Here is a 21119-nt window from a genome sequence, read left to right as displayed (position 1 = left end):
GTTGCATAATTACATGCTCCATGAGCCGATCTGTCTTGTCTTTGAAAGGATAATTGCCTGAGTGTCCTGATGAAACCTTTGTAGTTGCGAGTGAAGAGAAGCCCGTGCAGTTGAGCCACCCACCACGAAATGTGTGGGGCATCAAGTTGGCTCTTTCATTCCTCACGGTTATTTTTAAGCGAGGCAATTTAACTCAATTGGCTCTATGTACACACAACGCTTCTGCAGCTCCGAAAGGAGGATCCGATCTGTGGTAAAGGCTTCATCTCCTGTCATGTTTATGGAGGTGTATGTATACAAAAAGCCTTTATATAGAAAATATCAACAGAGAAGCGACGAGCTATAATCAAATCAACATGTAATCTGTTTACGCTCTTTAAAATGCAGCGAGATTATTATACTCCTCCGAGCTTCTCATTTGGCTCTGTTTAGAAAAGGCCTGCGTTTGCCTGACATGACCTCGGCTCAGTGTTTGGAAGTGTCCTGCCCGCTATGTGATTTTGGTTTATAGCGCACATCATGTGAGCAGTCGGCCCCTCACATTGGGCGGCTGCTAATGTTTACATAATAGATGTCAAGTTGAAGCCCGAGGTCCATCAACACACACTAACTCACAGCGGACCTCGGCTCACAAACCCTGCTGTTCCCATTTAAGGCGCTTGACCCAGATTTATTAATGACCTTTAGAGTTATTTTACACAATGGCACGCGGAGCGAGCTGAAAATAGTGGTGATTCTTGTGGTAGATGAGAAGGTTATTTGCGCTGCTGACCGCTGACCGTATCAGCGCACTGCATCTCTGGCCTGCTTTTTCCCCTTTATGAATGACTGATGTTGCTATCAAACACCCTGCCCACATTTAGTCTCATCGTTAGGCATTGACAAGAGGCACTGCTGTTGATGTTTTCATCAGGGACTCTCTCCACAGTTGCCGTCAGATGATTATTTAAACAGCCATTAATCATTAATGGCCCACTTTTGCATGCGCTCTTATGTTTCTGAGGGCGCGAGAGCCGGTTACACTGCGTGGCACGTTGCAATCGAAAAAAGCGCCTTCGATAGGGCTTATATTTCACTTTTAGCCTACGTCTCTACGCGAGGGCAGGCATCGAGTTTGACAGCCTTCACACTACGTTGGATGTGTTTACACATTTGTTTCCTGTGGCGTTCGAATGGGATTTGACAAGCCCGAAGAGCGTGTGGAGGATTAATAAGCCCAACAGTTTCTCAGGAAGACTGAGACTGCTGTAGAATATGTATCCACTTAAAGCGAGATGAGGCCAGACTGTGTTCTTGGCTCGTGATTCCACGTCTTCTGGCATGCTGACGTTCAACAGCGTCAAATTTGCAGTAGACAATAACATATTACCTCTTCTTGGCGTTGTGCCGTAAATTAAAAGTAGTTTTTCTGCTCGGTGATTATTACTCTTGGCTGCTTCTGCTTCTTTGGCTCGAACCCTAATTGTTATGAGCAATTCGCTGAAACAATGTTAAACAGTGACTTGATGAAATCATAGCAACTGTTGATTTAAAGGGACAGTTTGCCCAGAGAAGAGTATTTGGTCATTATTTGATCACCCTGGTGTTATTTCAGAGCAAATTAGGCTTTTCTTTGTCTTTTAGTTTGCACAAAATAAAGACATTTGTCATTTTCCTTTAAGTTTTGGTTTTTATTTTTTAAAAGCCTGCACAATACTACACAATACCTTTTTTAAAAACTGCACAATACAGTCTATTGCTTCAGCATTAATATCACTATGTGTGTGTCCGCAATAGTCACATCACAGGATTTGCAGAGTCATTATAGTTGATCAGCATAACAGTTGAGAAAACATCGGATTTGTGAAGTCATAATCATAACAGAGTGAATCTTTATTATTTGTGTGCCTTTTTAAAGGATTTTAAGAGAGTTTAATGCGTTCAGGCACAGAAATGTACAACATTTGTAACTTTAATGATGAGGAATAATTTTACTGAATTTACTAAATACTATACAGTGTTATTTTAATTTCATTATTCAATTTCTGTACCTCAATACTGTCTCCAGAAACCATAAAGTACTGTTTTTTTTTACTTTTTCTTTGCTCTATTGTAATTATTCTTGCTTGCAATTTGTTAAACATGATTCACACTCTTACAAAATCCCCCCAAATAGAGCTATTCAAGCCATCTGGTGAAATTGTATTCATATCGCAATGTATATCACAGAAAAATATATTGTAATGTTAGATTTTTTTAAATATTGTACAGCCCTTCTTCATAGTCTCCAGTAAACAATTGGCAGAATTTACAAACTCAAAATTGGAATATGAGTGAAATAAGTTTGAAAATCTCCAAGCATTCATTTTGAGTTGAATTAACTTAATAGGATATATGGTGTTCTCTTGCATACTTTGTATTATTTAATTTTCAGTACAGTTAAGCAAGTTTTGGCATAAAAAGTTGCGTTTTTTTATCATATTGATGGGGATTGTTTTTAAACAGTTTTTTGTCCCGATACCATGCCTGCCATTGCTAAATAAATGTCACAAAAACTGCCAATTAGGGATAGCAAGACTTTGTCCTAATGACTTATTCATTCAAATGATTTATTCAACATGGCTTATTCATTTAGATATGAATCTTTATGAATCAATAAATCATTTGCTCACATGATTTGTTCAAAAGCAGATTATTCATATACCAGAATATTCTGCCCTTGCTTTTTAAAAACTATTTTCATTGGAGGGAAATAAAACCAGACAATACTTTGAAACTATCAAGGAACTGATTCAGTATTTACTTCTTGTTTGTTAAGCTAGTGTATAAAATCAAAACATTTGCTGATATCTGGGAAAATAGCACTCTTAGGTTTTGCTTTTGTAACTTGAATTAGAAGTGCAGTCTTACTACATATAAATAACCTCCATTAAACTGTAAATGCTTTTGGACTTTCAGGATATGTTTTGTTTATTTTTTTACTTTCAGCATATTGAATATTGTAAGATAAAAATAAATGTCAAATACAATCAAACCTTACTACACTACCTGACAAAAGTTGAAGGACTGCATCCATACATCTCTACAGTGACTCAAATAACTTATTAATAAAGTCATCTGGAATGACAAAGAAAGCATTCTTTCAGGACTCCCGAAGTTCATCAAGATTATTTGGATTAATTTTCAATGCCTCATCCATCTTACCCCAGACATGCTCAATAATGTTCATGTTTGGTGCCTGAGCTGGCCAATTCTGACCTTCTTTGCTTTCAGGAACTAGATGTAGAGGCTGAAGTATGAGAAGTAGTGCTATCCTGCTGAAGAATTAGTCCCCTATCCTGTGGTTTGTAATGTAAAGGGCAGCACAAATGTCTTGAAACCTCAGGCGTTTGATGTTGCCATCCACTCTGCAGATCTCTCGCGTGCCGCCAAACTGATTGTAACACCAAACCATAAAAATTTTTCTTACCAAACTTGACTGATTTCTATGAGAAATGCAGGTTCCAGTAGGACTTTGCAGTATTTATGATTCATTGGAAAAATCTACCTTCTGACACTTTTCCAAATGATCAACTAGAAGTCAAGTTACTATTTATTGCTCTTTCAACTGGTATCGATGACAAGACTTTTGTCAGGTAGTGTATCGTCAATGGAAAAAAAAAAAAAAACCTTTAAAAACTTTGTTTCAAGGTTAATGAAAATCTTACTCTTTGTAAAAACATGAGTGACTGTGACAGTTTTTATATTGTGTACAAAAAACAGTGCAAAGTCGTCTTACATTCGTCAAAATCACGTTGGTTGCGTATTAGCTATTTACATTCATCTGCTTGTTTTTTTTTATACATAAAATATGTTCATGGCAATATTGTTCCAAAGTAGCATCTGTCCCTATACCAATGTGTTAAGCAGACTGTGCAACTCATCCAGGCGAGCTTTCAACAGCATTTTCAATTTACCTCGCAAACTCCCGGCATGCTGAGGAGCGAGATGGATCTGGAGCCGGCGCGTCAGGTGCCTCTTTGTCTTGTCCAACGAATCAAGCACTTTTTTTTTTTTCCTTTTTCAGTATCTCAACAGCAGGTGAAAATCTAATTATACCAGGATAGCGAGAGGAGGCGAGCTGTTGCCATATTTTAGCAGCTCTTAATTGTGTGCTAAATAATCTGCCTCATGCACTCACTCCCATGTGGAGTCGCACCATGAAGAATGTCTCTGTGTCTGAAAAAGTCACGGAAAGATGTTTACTTTGTTTTCCCTTGCTTTTTTTTTTTAGCACTAGCACATTTCTTCTCCCAGTCTTGAAGTCTGTCAAACTGACATTTTAACAATAAAGGCAAAACAAACAAAAACATGGTGCTCATATAACACCTTATCTGGAGACTTCGGAAGATGTTTTGTTATTGGAGCGAGGTGATGAATTATTACTCTGGCACCTCAAGGCTTTGGACTCTCTCCTTTTCTCGTTCATACTAAATCCCAGATAAATTCGCACTCTGAACACTAAGTACTCTGCGAACTCAACAGCTTAAAGTTTTGATCTCTGGAGCTTGTGAGGGATCCTGCGACTCTAATTATGTAAAATCCAGCAGTTCTCCAGAGCTCTCTGATGTCCATCACGGTTAACCTCCTCATAGGGTTAATGTGTCAGGTTCGAGCTTCTCTTCCTATAGCCTTGGCACTGGGTGAGTGTAATTACGACCTGTCTCATGGCGCTACAAATGAGCGCTCTGGGCCCGCCGCCCCATTGGCTCGCAGAATAACACACTCCACCTGAAGTGTGTGAGGACGGATGGCTCTATTTAATGGACCGACCGTCTGCGTTCAGCTCCTGCACTCCGGCAGTCGCGTCACGCACTGCGCCTCGGATACATGTCAGGCTAATGGAGCTGCTGATTATTTATTTATGGGCATTATTGCTAAATTGCTGATTACATATTTTTCTAGTGTCTAATTTCTTTACACAGTCATTTTTATAGTTGAAGGCTGTGTCGGCCCGCCAGAAAACTGACCTCCTCTTTTCCTCCCACTGCCATTGTGAGTGAACATAATAGCTTTGCTTTCCCTGGAGGACGGTGGTTAAGTCGTCTGCTTTCTGAAATGTATGTGTTCACCTGCACCAGTCTGTTGAGATTCCGCTTGTAGATTATTAAATGCATTGACCCATCTTGATATGCGATTCTGCAATGAGATTTTTGATAAATAGTATCTGATTGGACTGCAGCTCTGCCTCTTTATTGCTTTGGCCATTGAAGATCTGTGCGTCTAGACTGCAGCTCTGCACAGGAAATTTGGCCAGAGGAGAAATGGTCATTCCCAACTGAGCCTGGTTTCTTTCGATGGTTTTTTCCCTTCACTTTCGTAAATTGGTGAAGTTTGTTTCTCGCCACTTTCACCATTGACTTACTTGGTTTGGGGGCTTGTGGAGCGGTGCGTCGATAGATTTGCTCTTCATTGTTTTGACTTTCAATGTGAACTTTAAATCACACTTCACTGAACTTCAACTCTGAAAACTGAACTGACACAGTTTCAATTTACTAAAACTTCTATGTTAAGCTGCTTTGACACAATCTACATTGTAAAAGTGCTATGGAAATAATCATGAATTGAATAGAAGATCTGGTCCATCAACTGAGATTGGTTTTGATTGGAGAATTTGGGATTGATAGAGCTGGCAACAATGAAATTTGCATTCAAATGAACAGAATCATCATTGAAGTTTGACTGACTGATTCTGTGTGAACTGAATGTGCCTAATGAAATAAATAGTTTCACAATTCTCAAAAATCAAGCTGTTGCGATATTTTAATACTTAGGTTTTGCACTTTGAGCCCCGACTAATCAACCATGAGTGTCCAGCTGTTGGCACAAAATGACCAAGCTCATGCAGCACTAATAGAATACTTGCAAAGTATGCATGTACTGTATTTGAAAACGTAAAATTCTGTACTGCATTTAGTTATTGTCTAAGGCCATTTGGTGATTTCAGTCATCATACAGCAGCCATCCTTTATCTTCTCATCGCTGACATGCAGTCTAATCAGTCTCTCTGTCATAGCACATATTGATTTTTCTTTTAGGACAATTTAATGCATCCACATTGTACACGTTTGCTGCATTTATAAAGTGTCAAGTCTTGAAGTCAGTCTGTCTGATGTGATTTTTCTCTGAGCAATTTGATTAAACGGGAATCCTGGAACTGAATATTCTAGTTAGCCAATAACCACAGACTAAATAATTGCACTTGCTGTTCATTGTTTTATAGCTTCAAGATACAGGAAAAAATGGCACTGCAATATTTAGCTTTTCTGCAATATGAATATTTTCACAAAAAGAATTCAGAATTTTTAATTGATTGGGATGATTTGTTAAGAGGGCATCTACACAATTCTAAAAAAAAATATATACAAAATAAAATAAATTAAATAAAATAAAAACTAAATATGAAAACCAGATAAAAACTAAATAAATAGCGCTTTATGGTTTTTGGTGGAGTCTAACAGTATTGACGTACAGAAATATAATTATCAAGTATAAAATAACATGGTATAGTCTTCATCGAAAACATATTTAATCACAATTCACCTTTGTAAAGTGGCAAACATGATCATTTCTTTTGTCCAAATGGTTTAAATCAACATGAAATTGCTTGACATCTTGCGATGTGACTATTGCAGATTGCTATATTGTGATATCGATGCTGAAACGATATATTGTGCAGCCCTAACATTATGTAGTGACTTCAGGTTAAAGGAATGTAGTACAATAAAAGCACCAATAAAGAGCTAAAAATGTAAAAAGTAACTACAGAATATACAATTCCTGATGGAAAAACTAGCCTACTTGATTACAGTAATTTGAGCTTTTGTAAAAAGTTACTTTACTCCACTGATCATAACTCATATTCAATTATTGCCTATTTCTTTTTTCTTAAAGCTGCGTTGGCACAATTTGCATTGACTTGAGCAGTACAGAAATGAAAACCCCTTGATAATCAATACCATCAGCATAAATGAGACTTTACATGAAGTAAACGCACAGATTAAGTCCATCTCAACATGATACTTTGGCCCGCTTGTGCTGACGATCTCCGAATGTTTATTATGGTTGTCTTGGTGTTCATTGTAATCTTTAATCAAGCGCAGGCCTTTCCTTTTGGCGTCGTAGTGGGATAAAGACACGTTTGATGGGGCCCAGGAAGAAATTGAAAAAGAATACAGCGATTGAAAAGAGCTGGCAGCTGTTGAGCTTTCATGTCACAGGCTGTCTGCCATTAGACTGAGCAGCAATATTAGATAAGGCCCTGTAGAACATGTTTCTTAAGACAGGCAAAAGGAAACCAGATGTGATGGGGACTGTGAGGACTTCAGTTCTGTAAGATGAGCAGAAAACATCAAACATCATCCAATCCCTTTGGTATGCTCAATCCTGCGGCGTCTTCCTATTAAAATAGATTTATCTAACATTGAATTGGTGTAATTGAGAGGCTCTGAATAAAACATTTTGCATTGAGAAAGATTTATATTTATTAGGGGTGTGAACCTACACTGGTCTCACTGTTAGGTTCGGTTACGATAATCATGCTATCGATTCAGTTTAATTCGATATTCGATAAACAATTTGATATTACAACACAATAATTCTTGTAATATAATTTATAAATACATTTATACCTTTAATTTTACTTGTTCAAAAAATAAAACAAAACTCAAGTACATGCACAGAACAATATGAGCTTTTAAAGTAAGTGTAAATATTATGTTCAATACTATGTTCTTAAAGGGGCGAAGCAGTGGCGCAGTAGGTAGTGCTGTCGCCTCACAGCAAGAAGGTCGCTGGGTCGCTGGTTCAAGCCTCGGCTCAGTTGGCATTTCTGTGTGGAGTTTGCATGTTCTCCTTGCATTCGCGTGGGTTTACTCCGGGTGCTCCGGTTTCCCCCACAGTCCAAAGACATGCAGTACAGGTGAATTGGGCAGGCTAAATTGACCGTAGTGTATGAGTGTGTGTGTGTGTGTGGGGATGTTTCCCAGAGATGGGTTGCAGCTGGAAGGGCATCCGCTGCATAAAAACTTGCTGGATAAGTTGGCGGTTCATTCCGCTGTGGCGACCCTGGATTAATAAAGGGACTAAGCTAACAAGAAAATGAATGAATGAATGAATTATGTTCTTAAAGGCCTATTATTGATTAAGCGCTTAGCAGGAAAGGCTGCGCTTAGCGGAAACGGTCAGCGTGGCTCTGGAGCTGTTCAGCAAACAGTGACATGGACACTGATGTTTAATGACTGCGACGATCAGTTGATCCATTATAGACAGCAATACGGTGGAGAAAACTATCTCTGCAGACACGCTCCACAAGTAACATTGCTGTTGTATTAGCCGAGAGAGGAGATAAAACGTTTTTATCTAAAACCACACGAAAAAGCCAACAGCTCAAAGTAGCCAGAGTGTGAAAGAGAAAGTTTACAGCTTTAATTTTTTGTGCTTCCCTGTCAGTGAAAGACTGTCCAGCAAACTCACAAGCAATGAATTATGTACGATTATCTGCTTTTTAAAGTTTTTGGAGCGTTTTAATTACTCGCTTTTGCCTCCCTCGGCTATAGTAAGCTACCGCCATATAATGCATATGATAAATGACGTCAGTACATAATATCCGGGTATGATTATTACTGAACTGATACAGAATTATTTGCGTCTGCACCACTAACATTTATTTCTTTATTTCGAGAGCTATTCGTTGAAAAAAAAGAGAATTTTGACATTCATAAATTTGATATAGGGCACAGTTTTTACATTTTAATTTTGATATTTTTTATGGAAAATATTGTCCAAAAAAAGGTTGATTTTTGTTGTGAATTTATTCATGAATAATAAATGGAATTTGTACATACAGTGGCTCACAATACTGCTCTTTTATAATATGTGTGCATATTATAGTGTGCTTATTAATGGCTGAATAAAGTTTAAAAAACAAGGTTTTGATGACACAATAACAGTTCATAAGTTTTTTTTCCTCTCCAAATTTATTCATAAATAATAAATAACATTTTCACATACTTTGGCTTACTATATATCTCTTATATAATGTTTTTATTGATGAGAGAATATGATTTTTTTAAAGGTATCAATATGATGAAAAGAAAAATCAAGAACAGTCCATACAACAAAGATTTTTGTTCTGAATTTATTCATAAATTAATAAATGTGATTCATACTGTACATGCAGTGACTCACAGCTCTCATATGCTGTATGTTACAGTTTTATTTATGTGAGATTAAAATGTGAAAAAAAATTAAATAATTGCGTTGGAGAAGTAAAATATCTAGATTAGTCCAATGAGAGAAGATTTTGTGAAATAAATAATAAATTAATTAAACAATAGAGTGGAATCCCTTAATAATTTAGATTTTTTTAAGGCTAGACATGCAATCTTCAATTTAAATAAATGTAAATAAAAAGCATACCAAATTCATATGCATGCATATAAATTTCTTTACATTTCTACAGAAAGAAAAGTGTACATTTTGTAAATGAGACCAGAATTGTAATGTTTACATGAACTATCCCATTAATTTTAATTGTCTCTTTATGTGGGATATATATTTATCACATATAGATTAAATTGCTTGATTAAATCAGCTGGTCTTCAACCAGCAGTCCAGACTCTGCTGTGTTTCTTATAGTGGTTGACAATCAGTCTCTCCATCCAGGGAAGTGCGGCAGCAGTGTATTACTCATTGAAGATGACTGCTGTGATAGCCAGGTGTCAGGTCAGTGCAATCTGCTCCGAGCAGGCCGTGTATTGATCCTTCACGCAGAGATAAAACCTGCGTATGACATGTGAAAGGGTGAAGATTCTCATCTCAAGTGCTGGAAGTTCAAGCCGGCCTGATCCAACAGCAGCAGCGGCGGCTTCTCTTTCTGTGAGCACATGGGCTTGAGAGGCCTGTTTAGCATGCAGATTTAATAGAGAATGCTAAACACGGCCCTTTGAAGGGCTTTAATAAACTGGAGCAGATGTCTTGTGAGCACTAGGGCTTCAACGTCTGCCGCCGAATGGCCTCGTCTGGATACATGCATTTCTATGTGACAGACAGTGGTAATTCATAAATCATACTCTGTGCATTTAAGGCTTCTTTGAGTGACAGGTGACCTTTCATGTTGAGTGTGTGCTTTTTATCCAGAAGATGTCCAGAGTCGCTAACTGTCATGCAATGGCAGCTGCTGTGTGAAAACCTTATGCCAAGATGTTTTTTGATACATTTTGGACACAGAAGGAGCAACTCTTGTCTTGGAGCATTCAAGTGAAACTTAAATATGCCATTGAGGGATAAATTTGAATATTTAGAAATAAATATGCTGGAAGTTTAGATGCAAGTGTGAGAGATCAGATTAAATTAACTGTATATTATATATATATATATATATATATATATATATATATATATATATATATATATATATATATATATATATACTCTAACTATATACATAAATACTCTAACTATATACATATATACTCTAAGTTTACCCTACTATGACAATTTCTGCTACTGAGAAACCTGGAAATGTGAAAAGGGTCTATTTATCATAATTGTTTAATTATGTTCATGTATCTACTGCTGAGGAACCTGACCTGGACAGGCTGTTGTGCATACATTTTGTTTATTATAGTTTTTTTAAAACCTTTAAAACATTTTTCTTTTCTTTTTTTTAAGAAAGGTTATGGTGGAAAAAATGTGTATGTATACAACTAGAGCTTGCTTGATTTGACACAATATTTAAAATATTTTGGTCAAAATTAAATAAAAAATGATTTTTTTAAATAATATTATTGTATTAATAAACTATTAAAAAAAAAGTTTGGTAGGACAATTAAAAATCCAACAGTTTTTTTTTCCAACTGGGCCGTTTGAAAATTTCCTTAGTGTTTAACCCTGTATGAGTTTTAAAATTTCATTCATAATGGGCTTAAAAATGTCTTAAAGTCTTTAATTTACCTTGCTAAAACTGGCAGAAACCCTCATGTCAATTCAAACTATTATAAAATGTCAATAAAAACCACTTTTTCAAACTTAATGAATATCAAAATATGGAAGATATCTGAATATTTTTTACAATTAACAATTTCCAAAAAATAAACTTTCAGTTAACAACTGCAGTTATCTGCCTAAATGCTAACCAGTTAGCATAATATCTTTCAAATACAATCCCTCCCCTGCTGTCTAAAGCCCCGCCTCCTTAAATCACAAGCGCGCACATTAAAGATGACTGAGACCCACTAGATCATGTCATTCGCCAGTTAGAAAACTAAAGTACTTCTAATACTACAATTCTGAACAAAAAAAAATATTATATCTAACACGTTTTCGGTTGTGTATCGAGCAAAACTTGTCATAATGTGCAATACTTCTTGCATGCAAAAGGATTGATTAATTTAGGATTTTAAAACGTATCGATTTAGCATTAAGTTTTACCGCTGTCACTCATGTCCACGTGACCGCAGCATGCGTGCATTCGCAAATGGCGGATCTGTGTGAACAGACGTGCGCAGTTGTACAAAATCTACATTTGTTGAAAGACATTTTGGCGTATTTATCAGAATTATGGGAATTATCGTCCTGGCGATTTTTAAATGGATGAACATTTTTTTTTTAAGTCTTATGCCTCACTCAGAATATAAAAACACATATAAATACATTTAAATCGTTTACTTTCATCATTACTTTTGGAATATGAAGAGACTTTCAACCAGGATTACAAAAATAGTTTCTGAAGACAATCACTTACTGCACCATTAAGGTGTTCTGAATAACCTTGGAACAGAAGTACTGTACACATACTGGTTGAAACTCTGAACATTATGCTGACTTTTGCTTTGTCTTGTTTTGGTTTGGAAAATTGGGGAGAAAATTATTTTTTTCTCCAGGCACATTGTTTTCCATCGATTTCAGAAGTGTAAACATCAAACAAACCTTTCCAGTGTTTCTCTGTGCCTCTGAAACCTAAAAATCCTCGAGTTCTATTCTCATTGCAACTGATACTTAACTGCATTTGGCTCATCTACCTTTTAGGGGTGGGGCTTACCGATTGGTACTTTTAAAAGCAGGAGGACACTAGTACTTGCTTTCAAAAAAAGTTGGTCTTCAGAAAGGTGTGAAGTGGCAGCACCAATGGAGTTGCGTTTAGGGAGAAAAAAGAGAGCGGCACATCCATTAAAGCAGCTTCCCTCTGGCCATCTCACCAACTTCAAACACACCAACATTAAAGTCCCAATAATGCAGTGGGCTGATGTTCGCACATCACAGCGGAGGTGCGCTAATGACAGGGGTAATGCTGAGAGACGTGCACACAGACGCTCCATTACCTCTGCACAGACACATCTCTGTCTGCCCATAATGCTGCTGGGCTTGAGCCTCTTTAACCACCATAATGTTTGTTGTCAAAGGCATTTCATTTCTAGAGTTCAGAGCTATATTGCGGTTGTAACAAGCCTTTAGCTGAGGATCTTGATGAGTTTTGATTGCTGTTGAGCAGTTGGTTTGATCAGTTCAGAGATTGTTTGCCCTCACAATGCTGTGGTAGCAGTTTTTACAGTATGCGTTGTTTCTCATTTAATGTCTTATGCTATGCTACATTCAATTCAAAGTAATTCTACTTTTATTTATTTAAAAAGAACGTACACAAATTATATTTATTATTTTGTACAATGTTTATATACATATCTAACAATGAATTACTTTTTGGGAATTAAATGTTAATAATAAATTCAAGTATTTAAATACTTTGACTCTCTGCGGTCATTAAAAAAATCCCATGGCACTTCTCGTGAAAGAGCAGGGGTGTAACCCCGATGTCCTGGCCAAAGTCCCTCTATCGGCCCTTACGATCATGGCCTCCCAATCATCCCCTTCCATCGAATTGGCTCGATCACTGTCTCTCCACTCCACCTATAGCTGGTGTGTGGTGAGCGCACTGGCGCCGTTGTCCTGTGGCTGCCGTCGCATCATCCAAGTGGATGCTGCACACTGGTGGTAGTGTGGAGAGACCCCCCTCATGATTGTGAAGCGCTTTGGGTGTATGGCCATACACAATAAATGCGCTATATAAATACACATTACATTACATTACAAATATAGACATTTTATATGTAACAAAATAAATAATTAAGTACATAAAACAAAGTATTAAAATATCATTTTTTTATTTATTTTGTTGAGATATTTTATATTTACAGTCATTGGGAAATCGACACATTTCAAAAGAAAAAAACAAGAGACTGTCAACTTTAATTTGAGGGTATTTACATCTACATCAGCTGAACGCTGTAGGAATTACAACAGCTTGCATATTTGCCTCCCACTTGTTAAGGGACCAAAAGTAATTGGAAAGAATGAACATCATAAATCAAACTTTCACTTTTTAATACTTGGTTGCAAATCCTTTGCAGTCAATTACGGCCTGAAGTCTGGAACACATAGACATCACCAGACGCTGGGTTCATTCCTGGTGATGCTCTGTCAGGCCTCTATAGCAATTGTCTTTAGTTTCTGCTTGTTCTTGGGGCATTTTCCCTTCATTTTTGTCTTCAGCAAGTGAAATGCATGCTCCATTGAATTCAGGTTAAGGGATTGATCTGGCCATTGCATAACATTACATTTCCTTCCCTTCAAAAACTCTTAGGTTGCTTTTACAGTATGCTTTGGGTCATTCTCCATCTGCACTGCGAAGCACCGTCCAATAGTTTCTGAAGCATTTGGCTGAATATGAGCAGATAGTATTGCCTGAAACACTTCAGAATTCATCCTGCTGCTTTTGTCATCAGTCACATCATCTTGGTTTACATCTTGTCGTGAACCCTCTTCACTCTAGTGAAGTCTTCTCTTGATTTTTAGCTTTGACATGCATGCTTTATCTCCTAGAGGTGAACCATGGAAAGAATTCTTTGGTCATCCACCACAGTTGTTTCAGTGATCTTGCAGGTCTTTTTGGTGATACTGAGATTATTGGTGCGTTCTTTCCTTTTAAGAATGTTCCAGACAATTGTTTTGGCCATGCCTAATGTTTTTGCTATCTCTCTTATGGGTTTGTGTTGTTTTTTCAGCTTAATGATGGCTTGCTTGACTGATAGTGGCAGCTCTTTGAATCTCATCTTGAGAGTTGACAGCAACAGATTCCAAATGCAAATAGCACACTTCAAATGAACTCTGGACCTTTTATCTGCTCATTGTAATTGGGATAATGAGAGAATAACACACACCATGGAACAGCTGTGAAGCCAATTGTCCCATTACTTTTGGTCCCTTAACAAGTGGGAGGCACTTATGCAAACTGTTGTAATTCCTACACTGTTCACCTGATTTGGATGTAAATACCCTCACATTAAAGCTGCTAGTCTGCAGTTAAAGCACATCCTTTTTGCACTGTCTGTATTTTGCACTGTCTGGAGCCAGCATCTAAGCATTTCACTCATCATAGCACGTGTACTGCTGATGATGTGACAATAAAATTGATTTGATTTTAATTTTCTTGTTGGTTTTATTTCAAATCGTTTTTATCGGTGTATAGAGGCAAACATGTTAAAATTGTGTCCCAATATTTATGGACTTGACTGTATTTTCTACTGGTATCAGTACTGATCCAATATGTAGTAGTGTAATTCTAAGGCCATATTGCAGTTATCAGATGCTGTAACTCTTGGTGACAGTTTGATCACTTCTCATCTGTGAGTTTTAGGTGAAGATAATGACAAGTGTATGTTTGTAAATGTATATCCACACATGAGCAGCGACAGAACAAGCATCTCAGGCCCCGTTTACACTAGTGCGTTTTAGTTTTAAAACGGCGTTTTAGAATGAAAACGATCCGCGTCCACACTCGCGTTTTACCCAGCGTTTCTGAACTGCTCTCCGTCCACACCAAAACGCTGAAACGCACATCACGTGACCACACAGACACTCTCTGGCAAGCGCGGCAGCTCATCTACCCAGATGAGAGCTCTGCTAGTCGGACTTCTCATCAAGCATCTCCCGCTGGATCTAATATCTCACTATATTTATTAAACGGGATATTTCATTCATCTTGTTGTCTTTATCTAACGACATATTCCCTGACTTTGGTCATTAGAATCTTACTTTTTCTCAGGTAACGTGTTTTGGCTGAGCGCAAAGATAAGTTAATGATTGATGAAACCACGTAGCCTATTATGTATGTTGACTGATCGCTTGCCTTTATTTCCTATAATGTATAAACTTATTGTATGTTATACTTTTATAATGGCCATTATCGATTATTAAAACTGATATTCAGCAAAAGAGAGGGTGTGTTTCGTATTTTCACTGAATTGAAAGGAGGCAGTTGTTATCGGCTCCGTTTTGTTATAAATATCCACACAGTGAAGATGACGCTCATGCAGCACGGCGCCTCAACATTTCTGCTGTCTGTTTAGTTGTTAATATTAAAATAAAAATAGGCAGTTCCTTAAATCATGTATACAATTTATTGTTGAGAAAGTGAAACAACGTAGCCAAGGTAATGTGAATGAAGTTATAAAGTACACTGTTCCCTTTGAAGATTTACCCGTGTCCTCGGTATAGTCTGTTTTCCATATCAAACTGAGAAGAAGAGACTGCAGCCTTGATCAAACATGCGAAGTCTGAACTTACACGGAGAAAATGCAGGACTGAACTGTGTGTGTTAGGCTACTTAATATTCAGGAAAAGCCCCAATCAGAGAGGCGAATGTCAGCAGCCCCGCCTCCGTTTTCAGATGTCTCCGTTTTCCATCATCCACACTGAGACGGAGCAGCAGCGTTTCAGAATGAAAACGGCCTCTCCAGCGTTTTCGAAACGCTCCGTTTTCGGCGCTCGAGAACTCCGGCGTAGTGTGGACGGTTGGCGTAACCGTAGCAAAACTTATGCGTTTTCAAACTAAAACGCATTAATGTAAACGGGGCTCAGATTGACTGTGCGTGAATGGTTTAATAACCAACACCGTCCCACAAAACACACAAAGGTCACTTCTCACCGCTAAAGCCTCATCAGTTTTAATGGAGAGCTCTGCAGTCTCTCTATCTCTCTGTTTTCTGCTTTTTCTCCCTCTCTCCCTGTTCTCTTTCCCCTTAATCTCACCTGCACTGTATCTCTGAATTATTCTCTCTGTATGGAAGAAACAGGCCCGGCATCAGGTTTCAGGTTTAAACGTGAAGGTGTTTCCTTACCAGCTCTGTATTCATTCACACAATGAACTGAGGAGCCTCTCTTGTTTCTCTGTAAGAAGAGTCCAGACAAGACCTTTGTTTTCCACTTCATCAGATGCAAGCATGGTTTTTTTTTTTTTTTTGCTGTCCTCTTGGAACAAATGTTGGAGACCAGCCATTGCACTGGGCTTCAGTGCTCTCTCTCAGGAAAATCACACCAAGTCTTCAGATAGCTTCTCTGGGAGCATAATACTCTTGGGAAACTACAGAGTACTTTTTAAAACGCATTTCTGCTTTTAGATTTAGCATTTTATTTAATTACCGTTTTTGTTTGTAAAGTTTATGTTGCAAAAAACAAAGTTTGTGTTTGTTGCATATATTTTTGGTTTAATTTAGTTTCTTTTTTAAAATTGTTTTATTTTAACATCTAATATGTATAAAGAATTAAGTGATTGACAGTTTTTTTTTTTTAAATTCATCAATTATTTAGCATTTAATTTTATTCTGTGTTATTTTTATTTATAATATGTTGGCCCTTTGGCCCTTTTGTTGTTTTACTAATTATTTAATGATTTATTTAAAATGATTTAATTTTATTATTATTATTATTGTTATTGTTATTGTTATTATTATTGTTGTTATTATTATTAATATTATTATTTTATTTATTATTTAGCATTTGAAATGCATAAATTTCAAGGTAGTGACAGTTTGTTTTGTTTTTTAGAAATTTTCGCATTTTATTTTGTTCTTTGTTATTTTTATTTATAATATGTTTGCCCCTTTTGTTGTTTAATTATTTATTTATTTAATATTATATAATTTTTTGATTTTTAATATTATTTTTTTATTATTTAACAGCTGATATGTACAAAGTTCAAGTTAGTGACAGTTTTTTATTTATACATTTTTTATAGTATTATTTTGTTCCTTTTTTTTATATAATATGTTTGGCCCTTTGGTTGCTTTAATTATTTATTGATTTATTGACAATTATATTGTATTATTGTTATTATTTTATTTATTATTTAACATCTGATATAAATAAAGTTCAAGGTAGTGACACCTTAGTTTTTTATTAATAAATTATTTAGCATTTTAAATTATTCTTTGTTGTTTTTGTTTAAAATATGTTTGGCCCTTTTGCTTTATTTAATAAACAAACTGTCACTACTTTGAACTTTATAGATATCAGATGTTAAATAATAAATGAAATAATAATGAATAATATAATATAATAATAAAATTATAGAATTAAAAATAAATATTTCATGATTTAGTTTAAATTCTATAATTTTATTATTATTATTTGATATATTATTTAACATCTGATATGTATAAAGTTCAAAGTAGTGACAGTTTGTTTATTTCGAAAATATTTTGCATTTATTTGTATATAATAATTATTTTAGTTATAATTAATTTTAATTTAATTCATAATGTAAGTTTGGCCCTTTTGCTGCTATTTTTAAGTATCAAATGCTTTATGTAAAATTATTATATTTTATTATTGTATTTGTTATTTTGCATTTTGTTTTTTAAATACATTTTTTTTTACATTTAGTTTTTATATACATTTTTTCTTTTGCTTTTCAAAATTAAAAAATATACATATTTTGACCTCTCTTCATTTATTTAATTAATCTTTTATTGAATTTGGGTAATTTAATTTAGTTATTGTTTTCAGTTGAAGTATCCCTATAAGTTACTGCCACACAATTTATTATTAGTAGAAGTAATAGCAGTATTTATTAATATATGTTAATATATATATATATATATATATATATATATATATATATATATATATATATATATATATATATATATATATATATATATATATATATATATATATCTTATTTATTAATATAATATATCTTATTTATTAATATATAATAATATATACTAGATTTATTAATATCTGCTTGTTTAATTATTCATATTATGTAATGTACAATATTATTTTTTTTTCATTTATTTTATGTAATGTACCATATCATTTATTTTATTGATTGATGATTATTTTATTTTTACAATTATTATTAAAAAACTGGGTTTTAGGTTTTTTTTTCTTTCATTTCTTTTGTGTGTTATTTAGGTGTCATTATCCCACATATATTTTAGATTGTTTTTTTAATTTACCTTTTTGTTTTCAACTTTTGTGATTAGCTAAAAAGTACTTATGTTCTGAAAAACTAAACTGTAAGCACATTTTCTACATTTGCTCAGAGACACAGAGACAGTGATGAGCATTGGCATAGATGCGATGTATACTATAAGTGCTCCTCATAGAGCCGTGTGACCTTGCAGACAGTCCAGTATGAGGAGGTGCTCAAGGTGCCCTCTGTTGTATTGGATTGTCTCTGTGAACTCTCTGTGCTCTCTGATGGAGGAGCCAGCGCAATTATGGACTCCATTTGTCATCATTCATTCTCATCTCCTAAACCCCTTAATCCTATTTGTGCCTCATCATACTCTCCATTATTTCAAGCTTAGCCATGTTTACTCCACTCAGAGGAGGGACATCTATTTTTTGTGTTCTCTTTGTTCACTTGTAATGCTGAGATTTATTGATAGAAGCTTCAACTATCCATTTGATTTCTTCAGTTTTGTAGTCTTGTCAAGATTTTTGGATTTTTAGTGTCTTTTCTTTAGTTTAAAAAAGCTCTTATGACTTATTCACACAGAACAATTCTTTGCTTCTAAAACATAAGACAGCGCTCAGGAGTGGGTTTTAAAAAAACACAGGGACACTTGACAGGATATGATGAATGTGATGTAACAACAACAATAACAGAACCAATTAGAATAAGGAAAACATTATGTCATAATAAGCACTTGAAGATACATCATAAAACTCACATCCACAATGAGCACCTCCTCCACCATGATATAACAGTAAATAAAACTGTAGTCATGCTAACTTGCTGCTTTAAACAGAAACTTGCAGTGCTTCTCCAGTAAACAATTCATTTATTCAAATCAAAGTCCCTTTAAGGCAGGACATTTTACTCGGCGGCCATCTTTGAAGCACCTCTTGGGCATAATACTCGGGCATTCTGTTTGAATGGGGAAACATCAATAAACATTTTCATAACTGCTAGCCAAGCTAATGATTGGATTTCATATTAGGAATCACTAATAAATTTAAACAACAACTGTGTCTTCAGTTTCTTTTCTAAACATCCAGATCACACAAAATCTGCAGAAACTCACGTCTGGTCCAAGCCCCTCCATTGGAGTATTGTCAGTCTATAGCCATCAATGATTGGCTCCTATACTCGAAGGCGGGATTTATTCACCATATAGCGATTAATGATTGGCTCCTATACTAATAGGCAGGTCTTTATTCACCATATTGACAGTTACACTTTTCCCCATTCAAAAATATACGAGTGACATGTCTTCTGTGTTCTATAGTCTTTGTTCAAATGATCTGTTCAGAGTTACTCACCAATAAACAGTTCACCAATTTAAACGATCTGTTCAGAGTGATTATCCAGTAAACAATTCACTGATTCAAAATGATTCAGTCAGTGTGAGTCTCCAATAAACAATTTAGGGGTTCAAATGATGCGTTTAGAATCTTATAGTAAACAATTCACAAATTCAGATGATCCATTCTGAGGGATTCTCTAGAAAACAATTCACTGATTCAAGTGATCCATTCTGAATGATTCCCCAATAAGCAATTCACTGATTCAAATGATGCGTTGTGAGTGAGTCTCCAGTAAGCAATACCATGTTTCAGATGATCCACTCAGAGTGAGTCTTAAGTAAATGATTCATTGAATTTACTAACTGATCTGAATGGGTTATGTTTTATTTTAAAACAATGTTAAAGTAACATAAGTTAATGATCATTTATTTTGTTCTGCTGTAACATAATAGATATTCTATCATTAGATAGATTTTTTGATTTTTATATTGTATCTTTATGTGCTAATATTTCTTAAATACCTAATAAATACCTTAAATACCTAATAATTAAATACTTTTAGTATTTAATTACATTTCAAATCAAGTACTTTTGTACTTCGACTCAAATTAAAAAATAAAATTAAAAAGAAGGGCTTTAAACTTTTACAGTAGTGTAATTTTATTAGGGTACTTGTGCTTTTATTTACATGTCTGATTTGTGTAATTCGTCCACAACTGCAACATTTCATTGTACATATTACTAGAATTCCCTCTCTTTTTCTGGATATTTGCAGTATTCTCTAAATGCATGTGTATTTATGGATTGATAATTAGAGATTCCCAAAAACATTTGCCACCAATATGTCAAAAAAAGACACAAAAAACTTGAACTTGTCCCGACTTTAACAAATGTTAAGATTTTTGTGTTTGAATAAAATGCAAATTAGCACATATTTAATGAAACAATGTGTCATTTGCACGTTTGAAAATTACATTTTGGAAAACGTGTGATACAAAAAAAAAAATATTAGCACTTCTTAATGTAATCAGCTGTGGAAGAGCTGTGAGAATAACTTTTTAATAAACCCAAACTAAGCGATTAATCATCTTGTGTGTTCGAGTCTTCAAAATCTTCATGTTTTGACCACCATTTTTGTCTTGTTCCATAGGGCTTCTTTCTGACCGTGTCCTTGGAGTCGATCCTAAAGGTGGCCAAACACGCTTCTGAAAACAACAAGATCTTCTGCTTGAATCTGTCAGCTCCGTTCATCTGCGAGTTTTTCAAGGAGGCCCTGATGAAGGTGATGCCCTATGTCGACATCCTTTTCGGCAATGAAACGGTAAGTGTATGCATGTATTCTTCTATAAGCTTATCTGATCATGTAACCACTTATCAGTACATCAATCATATCACTCTTTCAATCGTACACTTAAGATGAAGGATTGCACATAGCCTTGAACAGACAAGGAACTCAAATTCACTTCTTTTGCATTTATTCTGTACATTGAATAGCCTTCTCATCT

General features: G+C 35.4%; 1 protein-coding gene across 2 annotated transcripts in view; it reads left to right on the top strand.

The window, feature by feature from the left end:
• The window catches only part of adka (adenosine kinase a), a 282153-nt gene that overhangs the window by 193541 nt on the left and 67493 nt on the right, over window positions 1-21119 (top strand). For both annotated transcript variants that reach the window (NM_212791.2, NM_001272084.1), the window contains exon 7: window positions 20765-20935. In NM_212791.2, the coding sequence (NP_997956.1) occupies window positions 20765-20935 (171 nt within the window). The remainder of the gene's footprint in view (window positions 1-20764; window positions 20936-21119) is intronic.

The sequence above is a fragment of the Danio rerio genome, chromosome 13 (assembly GCF_049306965.1).
Source record: "Danio rerio strain Tuebingen ecotype United States chromosome 13, GRCz12tu, whole genome shotgun sequence".
In the NCBI taxonomy this organism is placed as follows: Eukaryota; Metazoa; Chordata; class Actinopteri; order Cypriniformes; family Danionidae; genus Danio; species Danio rerio.
This window is presented reverse-complemented; position numbering and strand designations above follow the sequence as displayed.